The sequence below is a fragment of the Poecilia formosa genome, unplaced genomic scaffold (assembly GCF_000485575.1).
Source record: "Poecilia formosa unplaced genomic scaffold, Poecilia_formosa-5.1.2 Scaffold181, whole genome shotgun sequence".
NCBI lineage: Eukaryota > Metazoa > Chordata > Actinopteri > Cyprinodontiformes > Poeciliidae > Poecilia > Poecilia formosa.
In genome coordinates this window covers 205,993-229,831 of record NW_006800120.1, presented here as the reverse complement: position 1 = coordinate 229,831, position 23,839 = coordinate 205,993, and the positions used below count along the sequence as shown (strand labels likewise).

At 41.6% G+C, this 23,839-nt stretch overlaps 2 protein-coding genes and 1 pseudogene across 2 annotated transcripts; 2 read left to right on the top strand and 1 right to left on the bottom strand.

Moving 5' to 3' along the window:
* Window positions 1-1,742: 1,742 nt before the first annotated feature.
* On the bottom strand, window positions 1,743-7,107 carry snai1a (snail family zinc finger 1a). Its single transcript, XM_007565657.2, has 3 exons — window positions 6,489-7,107; window positions 5,534-6,052; window positions 1,743-3,240 (listed from the first exon to the last, which is right to left on the bottom strand). Exons 1-3 carry the CDS (start codon window positions 6,562-6,564, stop codon window positions 3,056-3,058), a joined length of 780 nt encoding a protein of 259 aa, XP_007565719.1. The 5' UTR covers window positions 6,565-7,107; the 3' UTR covers window positions 1,743-3,055.
* A 4,780-nt stretch (window positions 7,108-11,887) lies between these two features.
* On the top strand, window positions 11,888-16,797 carry LOC103147369 (gamma-glutamyltransferase 7-like; annotated as a pseudogene).
* Window positions 16,798-20,416: 3,619 nt separating this feature from the next.
* On the top strand, window positions 20,417-23,592 carry LOC103147368 (uncharacterized). Its single transcript, XM_016678350.1, has 5 exons — window positions 20,417-20,641; window positions 20,912-21,382; window positions 21,615-21,744; window positions 23,038-23,285; window positions 23,371-23,592. Exons 2-5 carry the CDS (start codon window positions 20,948-20,950, stop codon window positions 23,575-23,577), a joined length of 1,020 nt encoding a protein of 339 aa, XP_016533836.1. The 5' UTR covers window positions 20,417-20,641; window positions 20,912-20,947; the 3' UTR covers window positions 23,578-23,592.
* Window positions 23,593-23,839: the final 247 nt, after the last annotated feature.

The following is a 23,839-nucleotide window of genomic DNA, read 5'->3' as shown; positions in this document are numbered from 1 at the left end:
GTTGTTCCATATTTGCGACACCTCAGTCAACACCTCCACACAATAATTCAGCACATGAGTGACAACTTTTTTCATCGCAGATGCAATGTGTGTCTCAGTACAGCTAGCTTTGCTAGCGTCACGTCCACAGATCTTACCTTTCTTTAAGCTTTCCCTCGAAGTGATGCTAAAAGTTGGACTAAGTCCCCACCATCTGTGAAAGCGAAGCGCTGCTTATTTTACATGTCGCCATATCTTATGGTTTATGCAGCGCTATTATATAACTGACGATCAGACAGACATCTTCTCCCGCTCAGAGGAAACCACTGCGCATGTCTGGAGCTCCGCGTGCGAGTAAAGGGGGAGGCAATGGGTGACAACAGACACTAAGTCACGTTATTGCTTGGACTTTACGGTGCCACCTTAAGTCCCTGAACTTCACATTTTAACGGACAAAAAGCGCAACGTGACTTGGATGTAACGAGTAACGCGACACTTTTGTAGAAATGTAGTGAAGTAGAAAGTACAGATACTTACTGTAAAATGTAGTGGAGTAAAAGTAGAAAGTACCCATTATTAAATCTACTTAAGTAAAGTACAGATACATGAAAATTGTACTCAAGTACTTCCCACCACTGTTGATTTGTTACTGGGTAACTTTACAAATGGCTCCCCATACATTACCAGCAGAAAATAGTTCAAGATAAATCTTTTATAACATATGGGCTAATAAACTTATGTGCATTCTTGCGCTTTGCTAGGTTCATGAAATAGTGACGAAATGTTACTTCACTTTCAAGCTACTCTTTTAGATCCTGATTCTTGACATTGACATAATTGTTTTTTGCGAGAACAAGAGTGATTCTTGTTTGTCCCGGTACGAAGCAAATAGTCCCGTTTGATGTTTGTTCTTGATATAAATATTAAATAAAGCACCACGATACTGTAAAACCGCGATATTTTCTTCTTCTTTTTTTCCCCGAGTTGTCACACCAGCCCCAATCCTGGTTTCAAGAAATCCCATATACAGCAGTTGAGGTGAGTCAGTCAGACTGCATGCTAGCTGTGAGCACATATCCCTGAGTCAGAAGGAAACCAGGAACGATGCTGTGGAACAGTTTACCTCACTCCGCGCTGCACGGCCAAGGCGCAGGCCTCGGCCCACGCACGGCGACTGACTGACTGACAGGCACAGTGACTACTAGCTTGACTTACTGACTGAGAGCGGAGGAGCCATGGGAACCTAAAGCGCCAGACTTTGACTCACTGTCTAGGAATATATGCTGTGCTCTCACCAAGAGGCGAAAAAAATAAACACTCATCAATCGCTGATATAGAGCACGTCTAACTAAAACTCCACATTAGGGTCGGTTCAGAATTCGTCCAGCACAGTTCAGTTCCTCTAAAATCCACCGAATGACACGACACTTGGCTTAGCACTTGCGCCTAAAACGCTCACATTTGCATATGCTGCAGTGTTTACACAGCCACAGAGAGAAGTAGATGGCAGCAGGTGGAAACTAGAAGCAGGTGCATTCCGTCGCTCCTACCAATCACAGCGCGCCGCTCACCTGCATCTGCAACGTTTCGACGCAACAGCCCGTTTTCTCCAAACCGCTTATTATTCTCCCGGTTAATGATCAAACAGACGTTTTATGAATCAGCGCTGCAGCCGCACGGACTTCTCTAAAGCGAAAGCGGGGAGTCGTATACCCGTCTCCTTGTGATAAAAAAACAGGGAGGGCAAGGGGAAATCAACAATGCGAGTTTTAATAAACATAAATTACTTTATTGAAAATGCATCATTTACGACATACAGAATTAAAGATGAACACAAAGGCTTAGTAGAAAAAAAAACAACAAAATAAAACATCTGCGCATTGCACTAACAAAAAAAAAAACAGCTGTAAAACATTTAGGAACGTGAGAAATTCATCTCAGTATGGTCCATTTACATGGCTTTCATCACATGTTAGGCAACCATGTTTCCATGGTGTAAACTGCCTACATCTTTGGTCTCAGCCTTCTGATAGTTCTTAACTTAAGCAAATTTTCTTTCAATACTGAAGTCAGATTTTAAAGCCACATCAGCTAAATGAGGTATAAGAAGAAAAAAATATAGGCATGGTTTGTACAATAATAAAATTTCAAGGCACATTCATTTGAGTCATATGGCTTTGGCTTGGTATCGATAACACTGTAGTAACCTTGAGTGCATTGGCTTTTTTTTTATACATGTTTGCAGGAGAGCTGCACACTGAATCACCTTTGGAAAACAGCAAGAATGACTTTTCCCCATCTCTAAACCCCGACGGATTAAGGCAGAGGTTCTGGTTTAAGTCAAAACAGAGGCTTACAATGATCCACATCAGTGAAAGAAAGAGAAAAAGGAAAACAAAAAAACATTAACTGGTGCCATTCTTCTGCGATGACATGCTTCCTCTTTTTTCCTTAAGCAAACCAAGGGCAGTGGAAGTCACCTGCTATCAGCCAGCGAAGGTCATGGCTGCAGCACCTGTTAGCACCTCATCTATCTGCACCACAGCACCAAGGACAGCTGTGTGTGCATTTGCTTTTGTGTCTGTGGGCGCGTGCGCGAGTGTGTGCTGCTTCGAGAAGCGCCAAGGGATTTATCCCACCCACGCACCCCTACCTCTGAGCAGCTGCGTCTAGGCCATGATCCTGAGCTGACCGGCACCAGGGCGAAGATGGGAGGAGAGACGCCTCTTGCCCTGACCAGTTCACGTTATGCATTGTTTGGAATGGGCACAGACAGCGACAAAAGGCACCAATGTTTAGTGAGTTTTGTTCAGTTCAGATGGTCCAGCCTCAAAAACTCAGTCAACAATAGAAGAAGGTAGAAAAGAAAATGCTTCTCGACTGTTTTATGAGGGAACAGAGAAGAGAAAACGCTTGTAAAGTCAGGTCCCCGGTGAGGTTTGATTCCCTCAAGGTCTCTTAAAGTTTGGCAATTTTGTGATCTTTGCGATGTCTTAAACAATCTAACTGGGTTTCACAAAAAGTTTTCCACCCTGCTGATGTCCCGTTAGGTTTTCCTCCGCACGCTCGCAGCGCCTCAGCCCAAAGTGGAGCAGCATCCCGAGGAGCTATGCTTCTGCAGCAGCGACATGCGGCTGAAGGTGCGAGAGCAGACGCCGCATTGGTACTTCTTCACCTCGGCGTGGGTCTGCAGGTGGGCCCTCAGGTTGGAACGGTCCGCAAAAGCCCGGTTGCAGTGGGGACACGAGAACGGACGCTCACCTGGGCAGAGAATAAGGAAATTACATTAAAAACACAAGATAAAACAAAAAACAAATTACTCTCAAAACAGTTATGATTGGGTTATGATTGAGAGTGGAAGAAGCGTTGTGACTTTTTGGACAATTACGAGTGGAGGAGGAAAGACTGAGAGCGAGGGAAATTTTTGTAGATGCACAAGAGTTTAGATGTGTAAGGTCCAGCAGGGTTATGTGGTACAGAAAGGGAAGTCAGTCAAGTTCTAGGAGAGCCGGAGTACTGTGTTGAGTCAATAAGATGTTCTGAACAAACGGAAGATATAGGGACCAGAGATGGAGACCAAACAGAAGGAAGTTACAATAATCAATAAGGTAGCTGACCAGGAAGTGAGAAAATATGGAGGAAGAGAATGGTGTCAAAAAAAAGACAGAGATGATTTACATTGACACAAGGTGGCATTATTTATGTGAGCGGTTTAAGACGGAGAACTATTCAGAATGACATTTAGACTTTTAAGTAGGTAATCTGGCTCAGATTACCTCATTTTTGGGAGATCGACCAATGCCTACATGAGAAACTAATCTTACCCACCGATCTTATCTGCCTCTACAAAGCTCTGAAAATCGTCCAATGTCCCCTTTTTGCTCAGCTGTGAGTCTGGTTTAACTGACATGTCTGCACGTATGCAGTTAACAGTACTCAACCCATTGTTGCTGACTTAGAGACTTTGTTGTATATTTAGCGACTTTTCAAACAAGCAAACAAAAAAATTATATCTGCCAAAATCGGCATCGGCAGGTCAGGCTTTTTTAACCTGGGGGAATTGCTGGAATTGTCAATTGCTGAAAAGAGCTGACCTTGTACCAACTAGCAGAATCTCAGCTTAATGGCTGATTTATTGATGGTGTTTGAGGTGAATCAGTGTTTACTAGCCTCAGATCAGGAGGAAGTGCACTAAGATGAAGGATGTTTTATGCAAAGCAATTTTAATTGATATTGAATTCATGGAAGCTTCACAATATAGAAGCAAAGAAGAGGAGATGTATGCTGAAGAAGAAGAAGCCGAGGACACAACCTTGAGGAATGCCGGTAGCAAATGGAATTCATTCATTCTTATCTAAATGTGCTGAGTGTGAGAGTTGCACTCAAACATTACACCAATACAGCTTCCTTGAAATGCGACTACAGTAGTGATACTGGATTATATTGATGGGAGCTCTCTATTAACACCTCACACACAAGCCCACAAGCACACATGTATAAACACAGACACATTGTTAAGATAATGAGGATCACATGGCTGGCTGCTGGGGTCAGAGCCTGACTGAATTAGCATGATTCAATCAGAACCAAATGAGATTAACGCGCTAACAAGTTACTGCAGGTACTAAGTACTCAGTGATAACAGCGAGCCTCCAGGCATTCTTTAAACCTTTTGTCCCTCCTCTGCCCCCACTCAGGTGCCTCCAGTCCCCCACCCCCGGTCAGCCGTGATAAGATAATTAACCGAGAACTCATTGTTGCTGAGACATTAAGCACAATGAATGATCAATGAGTCCACGGAGGGCTTCCCTGTGTGGTAATGTCTGATGATCAAGTGTTGAGTTCATCAGATAAATTGTTATGACAAAATGACGGGGGAGGTAACCTGCTGACTCGGAACGACTGCCCCTGATTTCCACATCCATAGACTGAGGGCTGTCTCAAGTTAGTCTGAGGTCATCAGCAGAACTTCATCAGGGTGCTCACCTTAAGCTGAGTCTGTAATTTGGAGAAGTTTAAAGCTTTTTCCATGATAGTCATATGAAGAATCCTGTGTAAGGATTGAGAGCTCAACCCAGACAAAAGGAGTATTTTTTAGGGGTGATTTCTTGCCAATCAACGATTACCAATCTTTAAAAAGCCTGACCTGACAATTCCAGTTTTGGCCGATACAGATTTTTTTTGTTGTTGTTTGAAATGTTGCTAAATTTAGCAAGAAAGTCGCTGAGTTGGCAACAGTGGGTGACTATTGTTAACTGCAAACATGCAGACATGGCCCGGTGGGCGGGACTGACGGTGAAAACTCTCTCATGGCAGAGCAAAATGGCAAAATAGACCTTTGCCAAGGTAGATAAGATCAGCTTAATATGTTTCAGTCGATCACTGATCTCCCAAAATTAGGAACCCCCAACAGTGCTAATGCATTTGAAAACCTGTGTATATGTTCCCCTGGGGTCCCCAGGCTGGCAGGGGCCCCAAAGCTAATAACAGATCAAGTGAACAGGGGAAAATTTTAAGCGTTGTGCAATCCTCTCGGAGCAGATTTCAACCTTACCTGTGTGTGTGCGAATGTGGCCGCGCAGCAGCCAGGGCCTGGAGAACGCCTTGCCGCAGGTAGTGCAGACACAGGGTAGGGTATGTGAGCGAATGTGCATCTTCAGAGCCCCCAAGCTGGTGTACTCCTTGGGGCAGTGTTTGCAGAGGAAAGCCGGCCTGGCCGCCATCGCCGGGGTCTCTCCTCTCTCTTCCTCTTCTTCTGGGGGGCTGACGTGGGCCATGACGCCAGTGCACTTCATCCTCTGGCGAGGGGCGTACGTGATGACGGGCTCTGGGCTGGGGGGGTCCGAGCTGCGCCCCTCGTCTTCCTCGCCACTGCTGCTGGCGCTGCTGCTGAGGCTGCAAGGGGAGCTCAGGTCCAGAGGGCCCGAAGTGCCAGAGGCCTCCGAATGGGCAGTGGGCAGGTAGAGGGCGGGGAGGACGCTCAGGTCCCACACCAGACCTGTGGTGAAGCAGGTGGAGGTGCTGTGGTCTGCTGATGGCACCTCAGCAAGAGGATAGGTCTCCAATGAAGTATCTGAAGGGAAAAGAGGAGGGCAGTTAGGAAGCAGCATTAAAGTCAGTAAATTACAACAAATTCACTTTATGGATCAAATAAGGGCAGAAGAAGATCCACTCTCTGTTTTCTGTTCTTATTTGGTATGGTACGATGTCAAACTTCCTCATTTGTAAAGGAGCATAAAATAAGAGCCATATGGGAAAGTTCCAGGGCCGTTTCCTCCCACGTATTCAGCTTGTAACATGAATGGAGCTCTGTCTCCGTGCAGAAAGAGGGGGAAAGTGCATCTAACGGGCCCCGACTTGATCTGGGAGTCGCCTCTTCGAGGGAAGAAAAAAAAAAAAAAAAAAAAAAACTTGCCAGACTCTCTCCAGAATATTGAAACAGGTGAATTTCTTTCCTGTTGTTCGCATCTGAAAGTTCCGTTAAAAGAGTAAACAGTCTCATGACTCACCATTCTGACATTCCAGTTCGCTGTAGTTTGGCTTTTGTTTAGCGAAATACTTCTTTACCAGGAAAGACCGAGGCATTGTCCTTTTCTTTTTCTTTCTTTTCTTTTTTTTTATTTCAGGCACCAAAATCTGTGCGTAAAAGGAACGCGCGGTCACGACGCACAGCTTCTAGGAGGTGAAGAGCGCTGTAGTCCTAGAAGGAAGAAGAAGGAAAAAAAACGATAGAAATATCCTCCTTGTGACCCAAAACAAGTTGGGATGGATTTCATCGACGGAGCGATATGTAGAGCTTCTCTGCTGAGGAACTAAATGCTGGCCTCTGTTCTGAAACACTCCGATTCAGGCAAGGAGGGGTGTGCTCGCCCTGAGGGCCCCTCCCCACACACAGCATATCGCAGTTTAAGAGTTTGAGAAGAAGCCTCACACATTTTACATCACCAAAATCACCAGCCAACAAAGTTAAGGCGCAGATCAGAGAGAGAGCGGAACTGTGAAAAACTTTAAGAATGAGTCATTCGGCCGTCTATGAATCATTGATCAATTTTGGTATTTGGCACAGTCTAAAAAAATCTGTTCGTATTAAAATAACGATATAAGACAACTGTGTTAATTCAGAATTTGCTAAAAAGAAAGAAAGAAAGAAAGAAAGAAAGAAAGAAAGAAAGAAAGAAAGAAAGAAAGAAAGAAAGAAAGAAAGGAAGAGAAAAGTCCTATTTAATATGCTTCGATAAATTTATGTCAAAGTTTCACGCTGTATATTTTTGTTCTGGTTTTATGACTAATTTGAAATAGTTCCCCGTCTCCATTTGTCCTGTTTAACTTCAATTAACATGGTTACAGACGTGTCCGTCATTACCAAGCGTAATTTCAGTGGAGGAATTACGCCACCTGCTGGAGGAATGTGAGCGCTGATGTTTTTAGTTCATTTTAGGAAAACACTAGGTGGCGCTGTTCTGCAGGCGGTAAGGTTCAGCGGAGATTTTTATTTCATCAAAGCTTTAGATAATGCCGGATTTTCACTTTTAGTAAATCGAAAGATGAAGTGAAAAGAAAATATGGCTGGATGTGAATAATAACTATAAGAAAAGAGGAGTTATACAACTGAAACCAGAGATTTACATACACTTTATAATTACTTATGTCATTAGTGATCCCAAATTCCGAAAACATTTACCAAATATCTAAAGCATATTACAAGGCAGCAACTTAAACAGTCTGGGTTTTTGGATGACACCATGTAATTACAAGAAATCAATGAAGAGAGAATTGTGAACCTTGTTCAATTAGTCCTTTACACCTATATGCATGGACAATAATTTATATATAGAGACATGATAAAATATTTTATCTATGGTTTCGGTTGTTGATTTTTTATTTCCCTTTTATTTATTGGTTCTGTTTGTCATATTTTATTTTGGATATGTATTCCAAATCTTCCAATTCCTGTGTTGTTGTTTGTTTTTTGTTTGTTTTGTTTACAAAATTAAAGTTTAGTGTTTGAGAGCGGGTGTACTTGCATTATCATAATATGCTATATATTATTTGAAAATTGTCTCAGTATCATCGTTTATTGCAATAATTAATGCGGCAATTTATTGTGCAGCAAAATGTTATTGTGAGGCCTTGTTGCAACCACAAATATGAGTGTATTCTATTGAAATGTAATGACAAGATAACTTGGTCCAGAACTAAAAATAATGCATGGTTTTCCAAAACGTGCAAACAAGAAAAGTACCTTGCTAATACTACAATAACCATAAGTAAAATAAATGAACTGCTTTGAGAAGTCCATGTATTAGTAACAAGAGTCTGCCTGTGTGGATTTTAGTTTAAGTAAAAGTGAAACTGTTCAGTAAAGCTGCCCGAGGTTTGTTAGGAAACATTAATGAACCAACAGCATATGGATTGGAACTCTATATAAGAAGGAGTGCAAGTTAGCCAAAGTATTGCAAGAGAGACACTGTATTTAGTAACATGTCCATCACAAAAGAGAAAATGACCTTATTTTTTTTCACGAAGTGTTTGGTGAACAACACAAAACACTAAAGGAGGAGGTAGTCTCTTCTGTACTGTAACTGTAACTGGAGTAAAGTTTTTTGGAGATATGAAAATGTTTAATTTCCAGAATTCCGAGGGCACTGGAACACAGCACCAGCTCACTCAAATCAAACGGCAGGCTCCGTCTGCGAGCTCTGATTGGCTCTTTAGTCAGAGTAGGCGGGCCTTATGGGAGGGGTTGCTGTTGGCTTGATTCGGTTGAATATTTGAAATACAAAACAACAGTAGAGCAGCACAAGTTTATACTAGTTGAGTTGTGCGATTTTTGAAGGAGGAATTAGTTGTAGTGAAAGACTACCTTCAAGTCAACACGAGAAGGTAAGAAAACGGCAGTTTTATTTAAACACACGACTTCGTAGACGTAGTGGCTTCAGTGTTTTAACATTTAAACAATAAAAGCTACCCGTCGCCTGTTTTAAAGGGATTTTAATCAGGCAGTAGGGAGACATAGCTGTATGTCAACGGAATTGTGAGAAGACGTATCTAATAAAAGTAGATCCTCCTTTCCCATATAGCAACCCTGGTCTGTGATGTTTGCTGATTACAGCTATGTTTTAATTTTTAAATGACTGAAGAAGGGGGGCTTCCATTATTTCATAGAATAATAACAAGCTCCGCCTCCATTCATTCTGCAACAGATGGACATATAATGTCAATCTGGGGGATTCGCAGCCTTTTCATTGGACACCCTCGTCAGCTGACACAACACTGGCTGAATTTTAAAAAGCTAACACGAAGAAGAGCTCTCGGAGCATAGAGAGTAGTTAGTGGTGCTTTGTTTGGTTAAATCATGATGCACTGGTCAGCTATATATTCCTTTCCTCTTGTTTTCTGCAGTTGTTTTCGTGTGATCACGAGTCCTATTGCAGAATAAAGACAGGAGGAACAAGAAAAAGAAATAGTCATGCTCAGAAAAATTGCCCGTCTTCTGTTCGGGGGCCAAGAGGAGACCCCGGAAGAAGTCAAGCCAGGAGAAGCATCTGAGGATGGATGGCTTGTTGTCAACCATCAAGGTAGGCGGAGATTAAAAACATTAAATTCTACTGATATAAAACATTACAAAAGTATTTATACCTCCTGAGAGTTTTTGAACCTTGTGTCCAATAACCACAGAGTTCAGTGTATGTTTTGGGGATTTTATGTGGTGGATTAACATTACATAGCACATCATTATAAAGTTGTGCTTTATAATGAAAGAAAAATCACACAAAATACTATTTTAAAAAAAGGGAATGCATGTCAGGTATTTGTATATTCTAAAAGTACACAGCACAGTAAAAATACTCCTAAAAGTTTTTTGGTTTTTTTTACCGAAAAAGTTACTCAAGTAAATGTAACTCAATTAATGTAGCTAGTTACTACCCAACACTGAGTTTATGGTTGTATTGTGACAAAATGTGTTAAAGTTAGGGGGTATAAATTCTGTAATAAGGCTCTGATAGCTGAGGTTTGACATGAATTTTGACTGAATAATAAAGCATTACCATTTTGTTTGTGAGTGCTTTCAGTTTAGAGTGAGCTTGTCTGACTTGTCTTTTTTTTTTTCGTCTTTTGTTTAAACCTAACACAGTGCACCCTTATGTTCTGCATGTCAGCTTGACCACAGAAGGAACCAGGGTAAACAAGAGTTGCATAACATCTTTCCTTGTGTTTTCAGAGGCAGGAGGATGTGAGAAGGAGGATGCCCAGCTGGCAGCTGTGCAACAAGCTAACTCTACTTCTCAAGGAGACACGCCTGCAAGCACAGAAAAGAGCAGGTGGGAGAACAATTTTCACCATTTCTAATTTGAATTAATGAATTCTTGCGTTAATTTTTAAACTCAGTCTCACGTTTCTCTGTTTTTTTTCCCCGTTTCCGTTGTGTCTCCGTCCAGCCAATCGCTTGTAGAGCCCACCATTCCTCCCAGTCGGACTGTGGCTAGCTACGTCTCCCAGCCTAAAGCTGTGGCAGAGCTGAGCCAGGTAACCTCTGCTCAGAAGGCTAAGGCCCGGACAGACCGCCGCCATGTGTCCCGCAACGCCATCCAGCGCCAGAACCAAGTTCACCAAGCAGCGCAGCACAACTCCTTCCACCTCCACCAGCCTGGGCATCGCAGCCTCGGCCACTGAAGATCAGCTCACACTACGAAGGATGAAGATCTGCTTCTACTTTTATACCCATATAAGCACACAGCTTGGTTTTTTTTTTTTTACTTTAACACACATAATCCTAACTCACTAAGATGCTTGCTATCAAGTAATAGGCAGCTAGATTGTTGTTTTAAACCTATAGAGCACTATTTGTTATAGTTGGAATAAATATGTTCACCTCATGAAATGAGATATATAGTGTTATGTGCACGCATGCCACTGCATATTTGTGGATGGAGAATTGCAGTCTATATATATTTGTTTTTTTCTTGGATAGGTTATTGTGTGCAAGTATGCATTTACACTTTATGTGCTTGTTTTGGAACATTTATTGTAGGGTTAATAAAGAAAGTTTTATAGATCTCTGGGACATAAGTTTGCCTTATTAAATCAAAAAGACATTTTATTTTCTTGGCCTGGCAAAAATTTTGCAACAAAAACAGTATACAGGTCACTTGGTGTATTTAGCCAAGTTTACTGAGTGGGTGTTTGTACCCTGCAGAAATATGTGCCATAAATGTATTGTTAATTTCACAAATTTATATTTTAAATGGACCGTGAACGACTGAGAACTTGGGAAATTTAAGAGTTGAAAAGCTCAAAATGTCATGAAAACCATGCAGGAACCACAAATCCACTCCTACGTTGAGTAATTTATTATTTGGCAATAAGTGACTGAGGAATTTAATTAGTCTTGAAAACTAATTAAATCAATGCCCTGGTCAAAGTTGACATCTGTCAATAATGGGTTTGAAAGAGGCATATGGGTTTTTCCTCTGGCTGATGTGCCATATTAAATGGCATGCAAACTCCTCCACCAAAGTGGCACATCATCCCTCTAGCTGAATGAAAAATGGTGCACACCCATCAGTCTCCTCCCAATGTGACGCACTCAAAAAGTGCTTTGATTGCTTTCAAAGTAATTTCACCTGTTATGTTCATTTCCTGCTATTGTGGGTGTGTGCTGTGTGAAGGACGGTACAATCAGGTTTTTTTTATAGCTAGCTCAGTGGTACATGGATACAGAGACAATGAATATATTTGCTGAAACAAAACTCAACAATGACTTGACATTCAATTACAAGAGTTTTGGGAATCCATCTGATTTGGCTCATGGCTCATCGCCGAATGAGTTTATCGTTTGACGAGGGGGGCCAGCCACATGGTAAACAATGGAGATTGTTGGTTGCTTTATGCAGTTGACTGAAACATCTGGGTTGAGAATAAATCTTAGATCAAAGAAACCGATGAGGAATGTTATGCCGTGGACACACCAGTACAAGTATATGCTGTATGTTCCATCTTTGCCATTGGAGTGACAATTGCTTTGATCATAAAAATTCATCTGCAGCCACATATTCTTTGAAGCTCCAGCCTGACGGTAGCAGCAGCTTCCCATCACAGTTTCTCCACAGGGTTTCATAAAAGGCGCGGTGTCGGATCATGAGCGATGCACGGCTCTCACTGAGAAAGTACTTCGGGATCATGGATCCAGTGTGGTTGCAGCTCTCTGCTTGGGTGTTGTGCATCCACATGTGTCTGGTGTCGGTGGGTATGTGATTGTCTTTCCAAAGATTTGATCCCAAGTGTGAAATGTTTGAGCCTAAATCCTCATCAGAGTCTCTCTGTAGAGGAGGAGTGATGTTGATCCATAACGCCTGTTGGAATCAAACCAAGGTGATCAATTTCCAGGGCTCTGCGCCTAAAACTCTTACAGAGGACGTGGTACAAAATGCTTCTGACATTAAGGTACTCAACATTTAAATGTATGGATAATGTTTAAGTACTTCAGGTTTAATAGGTTAGCTTGTGAATACAAATTCATTTTCAGTCAGGTCAGCTATTTACATACATTGTGGGATGACGTTGTTAGCAGAGTGGCAGATGTAGCAAGAGATGGTTTCAATGTTTCACAGTCTTGGTGAGTCAAATGTTCCCCTTCTTAGACCTTACTGTCCAATAAATTGTTTTAGTTAATGTAGATGACATGAATCATTCACTTTGCCTACATAGCTACTGCAATATCAAAGCCAGAAACTGAGAAACTGGCTGGACGCTTCAGGGACATCTTAATCCCAAACGGTCAGACTCTGAGATTGAGATTGGGGTCATACCCGAGGATGCCCAGTTTGGCAGAAGTTCTTGAGGCTGGTCTTGGCACTTTTTACCACGGGGACATATCGCAAGAGATAGAGGAAGAGGTAATATTCACACCAAAAGGTTCTGTTCAATGGGTATAAATAACCGTGTTCACTGTCAACACAAAGGTGCAGGCAAATGGAGGAGTCCTAACCAGAGAGGAAATCCATAACTACACTGTTGAAGTGCAGCAGCCAATGGAAGGCCATTGGACCCTTTATTGTGGTAAAGGGTCCATATTAGGTCAGAGCAAACAGGAAAAAAATGGTATTCACATTTTCTAACCTTCATCTACCGTCTTTACTTTTTTCTGTAGAACATATAATTCAAGTTTCCCCTCCGCCGTCTGTTGGAGCGGTCCTGATCTCAGCTCCCAATCTAGAGCAGTGTTTCTCAACCATTTTTGGACCAGCGCCCCCCTAGCCTTTATCCAGGTCCCTCACCACCCCCCAACAAAGAATTTGCAGACTACTTTGCACTGACTATTTTATTATTAATATTACTATCTCTATTGTAGATGTGTTGATTTTTATGCTTGTTTCTGTATTTATCATCAAAAATAATTTCCTAGAGAACAAAAAAGCCTTGGGAATAGAAATTATTTCCACAGGTGTCTACGAAAAATGCAATGAACATTCAAGTTAAAATTGGTAGGCCTAACAGCAGCCAATCAGAGTGGAAAAAAATATTCTTATTCTTTGCCATTTTCTAGTTGTTAAATATTCCACAAAATGAGCAGATAAAAGATGTTCAACAATGCCAGTTTAAACTTTGAACTATTTGCAAAACGACTGAACTCTGCAACATTAAAACATGGATAGAACTGTAACTACATTAATCATAGCTGCTCTTCTCTTCAGTGTTTCTGTCGGTTTCTGGTGGTGCAGCTCCTGTGCTGCCTTCAGGAGAATGGGACATCAGAGTATCATCCATAAAATTTCACCCGCATGGCATTTACTGTGCAAACCAGAGCTTTCAGTGGAAAAACAAAAGTTCCAGATACTTTTAATGCCATAGAAATATGAGACAGAAACATGGATTATATCTTTATATTGACCTGTCAACTGATTTATAGATTAATAGTTTTACTGGACAGAAATGACAAAGAACAAATCAGGTACTTAATCAAATCCTAATGAGTCAAATTGAAAGTGTCATGGAGTCATCAGCCTCATGACATTAACACTGACATGAAAAATAATATTGAAGAAATAAATATAACAAATCTAATTAAAAACATAAGTGATCAGTTCTTTACTGTTATGGTCTGTAAGATATATTTATTCTCAGTATTAGATATGGTCTCAACAAACTCATGGCACTTCAACAATATTATTTTACCTTTTATCTGGAAATGGTGTCTGTTTATTCTTGCCATACAGTCTCTGTATTAATTATTGTTCGAAAGGTCTTGCCATACCAGTTTATTCCTCTGTATTTACTTTAATTTCTTTCTTGCATTTTGTTCTTCATTCATTTCCATTTAGTTTCCTTTGATTAGTATTATCCTCTCTTGGTTTATTGCTATGTCCAGTTTAGTTTCTTTCCTGTTGCTAGAATTATTTTAATAAACGCTCTTCAGCAGGTGATGAGCGTTTATTGACGCCCATCACCTGCTGCGCCGCCTAATCGTCATGTGTTTCACATCATGTGTTGATTTTTCACTGTTCAGCGTCGGATTCTCTGTTTTTGTGCCATAATTCACATCTAGTTCGTCGCTCCGTTTTATGTCCCGCTTCTCCTGTTTCAGAGTTTTGCAATGTGCGCGTCGTTTTTTTTAACCCCTTAAGGGGCAGGGCGTATTGACGGGGAAAAGGCAGACTGACATAAACCTTTTAAAACAACGGAAACAATTTCGGTATTCCGATTATTGAAATTTAAAAGTGCTGTGGTACCGTTACTCTATCACACCCGTTTCATACCGGACCACTTAGAGCACCGGTGTTAACGCTACAAAATGAACGCTCTCTATCGTGGTATCACCCATGGAGGGATTTCTTAATTTAAATGGGTTCATTTTTCAGAGGGATACACAGTGAGGGTGATTTTAGTAATTACATGTTTATAAGAGCGATTTTCTGTTGTCCTTCCATGGTAGCGAGCAGCCTTCAAACGGAAATAAAACACTTTTTAATATAAGTTGCTGCTTTGACATGATCACAGAACTGCCAAAACATATGCACAAAAATGCCAGACAAAGTGAATCACAGCAACGTCATCAGCCGGTGTAAAGCTGAACTGATGCGGTGAAGCAACTAGTAGCAGGAGCGGAGCTGCGACAATAAGCTACAAACACTGAATAGAAGGAGAGCTGCCATCGATACAGTTGCAGCCAAGCATGATTTAATGTTACACAATACAGTTTTAGCAAGTTGCTCAAAGTCTAAACTGGTATCGTTGGGCATTTAAGGTGTAAAGTTTACCTTCGACCAAACGACCACCAAAGGCATCCTAGCGCCCTCCTTTTGTAAAAATGTCCGCCAGCGCCCCCTGTCGTCCTCTGAACGCCCCCCGGGGGGCGGTACCGCCCACGTTGAGAACCGCTATCCTAGAGAGTCTCTATCTCTGGGAAAATAATGTCACAGAAAATCAAACTTCCCGCTGGATTGATGAGGTAATGGATTTCACAGGTGATGGAACCGTTTTGGAACTTTTGTAGTTGTGATCGTCAAGGTTTGGAAGAAGCCATCTGTCATTATTGGAGATTTTCATACTAACCATGATTGTAAACACTTTGTCAAGTATTTTCTTCAAGTACATTTCTATGTTGTACTCAAGGTGTACGGATGGGAAATGTGGTCCTTTATTTTGGATTAATCAAAGGTCACAATTTTTTATTTTCATGAGTCAACTGGCTATAATTGGATCAGAATAAAAATCAAATCTTTGGGATGATCAGGATCAGGAGATGCACAAAGGTTTATCAACTGGAAATTGGAGAATCAACTGTAGACTGGGCCAATTGACCAAGAGCTGATTTTCAAAATGTTCCTCAGACTGAATGTTTATGTTAATAATAATCCATTCAATGATAAGTAATTCAATAATAACTGGGTTGTTCTCTCGTATTTGTTTTCTCAACTTGAAGGTTCTGATAACGGCTTTAACTACGGTTGGTGAACTGGGTGATCCCAATTTCTTCAGTGACTGACCTTCTTTCTGCAATGATTAGGTAAAACACATAGTTTGTGTTTTTCATTTGGACTGAAGCTGTCAGTCTTTTGACTGATAATACACCCAGCCAGACAACTTCTAGGCCTTTATCTCTGATGATATTGGTCAAAAGACAATGGCATGGGCAGATTGCCCATTAATCGTTCAGCAGCAGAAACCAAGTGTGCAAAGTAAAATGTCCGTATGGATTTTGTTTTCTGCAGTAAAAGTCAAGTTAAGGAACTGTAGCAAAGGATGCCTCATGCCTCCACCTCCACTATCTACCCTTTCCCAAATGGGCAGCTGACCGGACAAGTCGAAGTGATGGGACCAGATGACCTCATGGTGTCTGTCGCAAGGTGATGGTGTTTCAACCGACAGTCTGATGTTGATTAAACCTACAGGTACATGGCCTGCAGCTCAGTATGAGCTGCAGGGCATTGTGACATTCTTCTCTTGTTTGTCACCTTGACAATCTTGCTGTTTCCTTGAGCGGGCCATTTGTGGGCAGGATTATAACCAAGTCAGGGGTCATCCTCAAAAGCCTCATTTTAGACTTCTTCTGGCCTAACCAAAGAACGGGACAACCCCAGTCTAACCAGGCGGTGCACCCACCTCGAGCTTCATCCGTTACTGTATAATCTCATTTGTAGGTTTCGTTCCATTCACTTTTTCAAATTCTGTTTGTCATTTGCGATTTAGAGAAACAGTCTGGAGTTGGGAAAGAGGCCTCTGACGTTCCGCAGGCCTGCAGTGATGGTTCTAACCTGGAACAAGTGTGGCACCTACATGGCCCTGAGTAGCTCAGCTGGACTAAAATCGCTTGAGTGACGTCACACAGGTCTGCTCACAGATTTGATTATCTTTCTGAACTGATCTGATCTAACGATCATTGAAAACATTTAAACTGTTTGCTGCAGACGCTAGTCAATCTCCTGTTTCTCCACAAGGAGAAAAATGACATGCTCTCTGGGAGGAACGCCTCCTGACAATAAGTGTGACGTTGTGTCTAAAACCTAAACTCTGACTTGTCTTGCTGAGGTATCACTCATTTTTAAAGTAATTGTTTTCTTCTCTCTCTTCCCTCCCATCAGCTGAGTTTCTGGAAGAGACTGTGTAGCTTTTGTGTACAACGAGCCATCTAGTTGTTAAGCTAAAAATATTCAATTATATGGCAGTAATGAAAACAAAATAACAGTACGCAAAAAGTTGTACCGTGTTTGATGTTGCTGTTGTCTTGAAACTCGGAAACTTAATACATTATTTGGTTTTACAGTGCCTTGGAAAAAGTACCCTTTGAACTTTTGTTGTATATTTTTTATGTATATTTTTATAAATATATATATGTTTTACATATTCATTAAAACTGTCACTATGTTGTGACAGAATGATATGAGACAGATGATCTGTGAAAAAAATCAGGCTCCTCTGCCTTCTCCCAGTGCTAACTACAGAAATAATCACTGCAGTCAGAAACAGTCAATCAGATCCAGGAGGAGGGTCTTAGTGCTGTCAGTCAAGCTTGTGTACTTACCTCTGACTGCCTCCCCCATTGTCTCTGCTACTCTACAGCTAGTTCAACACAATGCAGCCTGCCATGAATGCTAAGGCTAGTTAGCATGACCACTGATGATGGCGGGTAAACAGTTTTTCTGGGATGGCAAGTTGCTTCTCTGCTGTTAATTCATTTAGCAGCACGTACATGGAGTCACAATTGACAGTACTAAGACCTTTCTCCTGGCTCAGGTTGGTTGTTTTTGATCAGAAGCGTGCATCTCTTGAGACGGCAATAGTAGCTCAGGGAGAAGGTGAGGGAAGACCCTGGAGGACACCGTTTCATAAATTGAAACACATTCTTCCACGTGTTTGTAGCGCCCCCTGCGTTGCTTATATTCTGACAGTAATGGCGTTTCGTCATTCAAAGGTATGCCACACTTTTCAGGATCTTTAGTTGGTCAAATACATGAAACAAATTAATGGATCATGAATACTTTTTAATGGTGTTGTGAAGGCTTTGTTGCTATTTCCTGCTCTCAATAAAATCACCAGGACTGTCTGTTGAGATTAATTACTTTCAACCACAAGAAGACAAACTTGTTAACTCGCATTGTGTGGCAGGAACTCGTTGCGTGTGACTCTTTTACACTTTTCAGGGACTAATTTGTGATAAAAATTTGATCCCAGTCCTTGTTAAGGAGACGGGGCCCCTATGTGTGCTCGTATTGAAGTAGATAAGGGCCCTTATGTAAAACTGATCTTCAGTCAAGATTCTGTCACACGTGCATGCTGACTGCGTCATAAGAAAAAGAAAAAAAAACAGCTGTCATCCTTACTTTCTGACATTTCTCTTTTTCACTCTATAGGCTTAATTTTTCGGAAAACAGATTTTTTTTTGTCATTAGTCCAAATATCCATAAGAACATTTTATGTAGAATAAAACCAGCCGAGAGTTTCAGTTTCAACCCATACGCTAGATCTAGTAACGTTGTGGTCCTGAAAAGAAAACAAGACTTATGTAATATGATGGAGTCTCAGAAACATGTCTCTACATGTGTTCACAGATCGAGGACTAAAAGGGATGCAAGAATATTCAGGAATATACAGCCTAAAGAGATATTTATACCCAGATGCTTATTGATATAAACAAGAGAGAAAATGTCCAAGAGATTTCTAAATAACTACTCAAATTACAACATGTCCCCAATCGCCGTATCATCCACTCTGGTTTGTCTGCAGACGTTTTCATAAAATTCTATAAAAATGTATCTATGTATACATGAAGGCTTATGTGTACGTACAAGTAATATTTAGTTAAATCTACCTTAGCAAGTTCAAGAGAAAAATCCTTGCGACCATCAGTCAATTCAAACATCAGGTTTTTTGTATATTTCTGGTTCAATGTGCAATTATTTAACTTTTTTCTATTTTAAAATATTGAATGAAAAGCTCAGCCCAAAGCAAACTGTGGACACTTTATGGCTTTTCAAAGTTAGGATGAGTTGGAGGTGTTTTTCTCTTTTGTCTGTCATGCAGCATCTTGTCTTCACTGGGCAAGCCGGAAATATTTATCAGGGTATGTTCAAATGATCTCATGCGAGAAAACTTTGTCATAAATCATTTGGCAGGAGCTGAAATCAGTTTCAGCATTGATCTTTGTCCTCTTCAATATTGTTGTTTTAATGCTTTAAAAAAACTGATGTACATGTAACCCAGGCTTTCTTTTGTATGACTGAGAGTTAGCACAAATAGCAGTTTTCTTGATTTTTTTTAACTCTGTTTTTGCCAGTGTTAGGCTAATACAGTGTTTAGTTTTTTGGGTTTTTTTTGCTTCTTTAAGAATTGCATACTGTGTTCATAAACTGACACTGTGCACACTCCTAGAAGACCAAAGTCATTTATTTACTTTGATTGTTGCCTAGATGATCTCCTCTACTGGCACTGAAACAGATAATCCAGCATATTAATTCTCTGTCAACAAATGGTGGCTGTCCTTGGACATCGATGGAGCATTAAATATCAGAAAATCTGCAAGTAATGTTAACCCACTCTAAATAAGGATTCTGTTTAGTAACTTTTATACTTTTTTTGCCAATTAATAATGCTGCAGCAATGGAAACCTAAATGAATGTTCTGTAAAAACAAAATGCATCGTACGTTTTTAAACATGTGAAGAAACATGTCATTCCATCTCCCATCACTACATACATCATTCAACTCCTGAGATTCCAGTAGCATGAATTTTGTCCTTCAGTTAATGCATTACAATATCCTCTCTAATTAAACTGTTTTCCATGAGGCAGACAATAATATTTACAATGAGATGTACATGAAGTTTTCAAATAACTTATATTTTGCATTATGCATCTATCTTTTGTGGAAGTTTCTGATAAAAGCTCTACTACTAAAAACATGTAACAACCATAAGAGGTTTGCTTACCAACTACTTTTCCCCCACTGATATATTTTATGTAATCTGTGTAAGCAAAATTGCAACATTTTACAGGTGACATTCTTCCAACTCTGCGGCTCTGTAGGTCACACTGCTGCTACTTTTCTCAGATCTCAGAAAATGTTCTCCGACTATGTCTTGCATATCTCAGTCTTCAATAGTCGTGGAGTCCCAAATGTTAGTGGCCCAACTCCTTTATCTCTTTCTGAGCGATACCATTTAATTTCTGTAGGCTACAAATTTTAAAAGCAGCTACACACAGGAAGTTTTCTAAAAATATGTTAGTGTTCTTCTAAACATTAGGGTGAAATAACCCCAGGGTACCTGTAGGACATGAATAAAAGCTGATGTTTATCAGATCTAACACGGATTCAACCGAGTGCCTAATAAAAGTCTTCAGAAAGCAACAGAGTCTAATGACGAGGAAAACGATCCCTGTCGGTCCACATTCAAGTGATATTTGTGGTTGAACCTTATCGCCGCTCATTCCTCAGCCACTGCTCGTCAGGGAGGGACTATTTTTTTTCCTCTAACGTGATAACCGCTGTGGGCGGAGAGCTGAAAGCTCTGGAAGGAGGTGTTGGCTACATGCGGGCCAGCAGTAATAATAATAGAGTTACCTCCTCCTCGGCAGGAGTCAGGAGGAAGTGTTGCGTCGCGTCTGGACTTACCTGCCATTGAGTCGATTTAATCCGCCGAACTCACCTGGACTAATACAAACTGGCAGTAAGTAAAAGTCACTTTCAAAGTTAAACCTTAACTCTTCACTGAGCTGTTTTGGCGTAATAAAGGCTACTATAGTCCTGTCAAACCAGCTATTGTGCGGATTTAAAGGGAATTTTGAAAGCTCGTACTTCCGCGTGAACGTCTTTTAATTGGCTAACAACTTTTTAAGTGGGGGGTTGATCGGGAAACAAAATGATGTAATAGTCGGTCAGGATCCTGTAACGTCGCTGTATTTCCATGTCTGAACTGCTTCCTTGAACTCTCGTCCAGATTCAGCCTTCCTTATCACGACCTGACCGGAGCACCATGGAGCCCAAAGCAGCGAGCAAGGACCGGTTCTTCATAGTCATCCGCGGGAAGTCGCGGAGAGGCTTCTGCCGCGGCTGCATCGGTCGCGTGGAGGCGGAGACGGGGCGCGGGGAGCTGACGGGGCTCATGTACGGCTGCAGCTCCAACGCCGGGAGCCCCAAGAACGGGGGCTCGGTGAGGACGGAGGACGCGTACCCCCTGACCCGACACCAGGCCCAGCTGCTGCTCTACATCTCCAGCCCCAGCAGACGCCTGGAGATGCTGTGCAACCCGCAGCTCTTCTCTGCCATCTGCGAGCTGACCCCGGGCGACCTGGTGGTGATCAGGTACAAGAAGGGCCACGTTCCCGGGGTGGTGAAGAACCTGATGCAGATCGGAAAGAAGGAGAGCAAGGACGACCTCAACATGCTGGGCTTCGAGGTGGAATTTGTGGTGAGTTTGTCTGCTTTTCTTTTCCCTCAATTAACACACAAATTGATCCTCAGTTGCATGTTGATGAATCATGAGCAAATAATCCCTTATGGTCTTTCCAAAATTGTCCAAAGATTATCAGCAAGATTGAGTTGTTTGCAGAACGTCACATGCAAGCATGCTTGATCTTAAGATCTGTGTACGTAAAGCTGTTTGCTTTCCAGTAACCACTTGTTCTCCGTTTCTGTCTAAGGACTCCGAAGACAACTTGTCGCCCAAACAACTTGGACAGCTTCCCATTTTCAGCGCTTCAGACATCATCCAGGTGGTCCCGTCTTACTCCGTCCCCCTGGGACTGCAGTACAGAGACATCAAAAGAGGCGGTGAGTTCAACCAGACCTGAGCTGAAAATGTCAAAACACCTCGATGTTCCAGCAGGCCATTCTTTAAAGAATCTCCGCTCTGAAAGTATCGGATTTTGATCAAAGACCTGTGATACCTGAAGGGGTGGGGGGCATGCAGGCAATGCGCTCATGTACGACTTGTCACATGTACAGCCAGAAAGACCAGTTCTGTCGCTCTGGAATGTATGACAGTAGATTTTGTCACATGATCTTGCATTTCTTTGCAGCTGGCGCTCATGAAACTGTCTACATATTTTCACTGGAGGCGTGTAGATACAGTGCCTTGCAAAAACACTCACACCCCTTGAACATTTCTTTGCGTTTTGTCACACGCAAACTTTAGAGAATTTTAACATTTTTCGTTGACCTTCATGAACTCAGCTGTCCTATTGGACGCCTCAGTAGTGAGGGCACTGTTTCAGCCTTCGTGATGCTAGCTGCATTTAGCATCACGAAGGCTGAAGAACATACCAGACAGGTCAGAGTGTGTGTTGCGGTAGGGCTGGGTTATAAAACTATCTCAACACTGCAAAAACACAACATATGATGTATTTAGTGCAAATACCTTAATACACTTGAAATATAACAAAACTAACTTACAAGTAACTTTTTGGCAAGATGTAAGAGCCTGTTTTAAGTCAGTAATTCCTATTCCAACAAGACAATTTTTCTATGTTACAAGTACTTTAAAAAAAATCAAGATGAAGGAGTAATTGACTTAAAACAAGCTCCTATATCTTTGCTAAAAAGCTAATTGTAAGTTTTTGTCTTTTTATGTAGATATTTGCACAAGAAATATAGGCAAAAAATATTTGGTAAGATTTTGTGGTCTTTTTGTGATTTTTATTTTTTATTTTTTTATTTTTATTTTTTTAACAGTGATCCTTTGAGGGTCTCACAGGTACAAAAGTAAAAGTTTTGGTCTACACTGTAAAAACACAATTTGTGGCACTGCATATCTTCCTGAAAACACTGAAACGCCAATAGTGAAACATGGCTCTCCTTCCACTTCATCACCGTGTGCCACTTTATTTTGGCCTTCTTCATAAAATCCTGATGAAATATTTTAAAGCTTGTGGCTTTGGAGATAAAATGTAGAGAAAAACAAACTTCTGGGGATGTGACGCATACGCAGGACATCACACTTATGGTGCCATGTTGCTGGAAGCGTGTCGAGACGCCATGTGATCAGCCTGGAAGTTAAAAATAAAAAAGAGTCTCATGACTCTTTCCCCTCCCTCTCACTCACACACCTGTCATACCTGTCTGCAGGCTCAACTGGGAAAGTGGTGATGCGCATCAACTCCATGCCAAGTACCGGGACGAGCAGAAGACAAGTCACCAACAGCCAATCAATGCGAAGCGTCGCTCCAGGCCGGACGCAGAGCGAGCCTCCTGTCCCTCTAGAGGTCGGCTCCTTGGTGGAGGTCGTCAACAACGCAGGGGTCACGGTGTACGGAGTGATCCGGTGGTTGGGGATCCCAGAGGGGAAGCTGGAGACATGGGCCGGGGTGGAGCTGGTGGGGGATTCAGAGTTTGCATCAATGTGCTTCTGGTTTTGTTGCAAACGGCGATTGTGCTCATTTTACTATGATGTGGTGGCAGGACTATGAAGTGGCGGGCTGCTCTGACGGGGTGTACAAAGATCAGCGGTACTTCACTTGCAAGGAGAACTGCGCTTTGTTTGTTCCCGTCACAAAATGCAGCCCAGACAGCCGGTTCGTCTGCTCCTCCACAGAGACGGAGACGTTCAACACCACAGAAATCCCTCCAGGTTTGATATTTTGCTTCCAGTTATGCACACACAACTGAAACTACACACACTTGTACATTTCTATTGTAAATCTGGAGATGTACAACAATGCGGCCATATTATGGAAAATTATAGTTGCTGCTCTAAATGCAAGCAGCTGCAAAGGAGTGTGTAACACTAGGCCTGTCGCAATAAATCAGTTAATCGCATCGTGAAGTAAAACGTTTTTTTCCTCTTTCTATCAAAAACTGGATGAGAAAATTCTTCATTCTGGTACTTTAATCTCACCTTGTCCTTTGTGCATAAAGGACAATTTTGTTT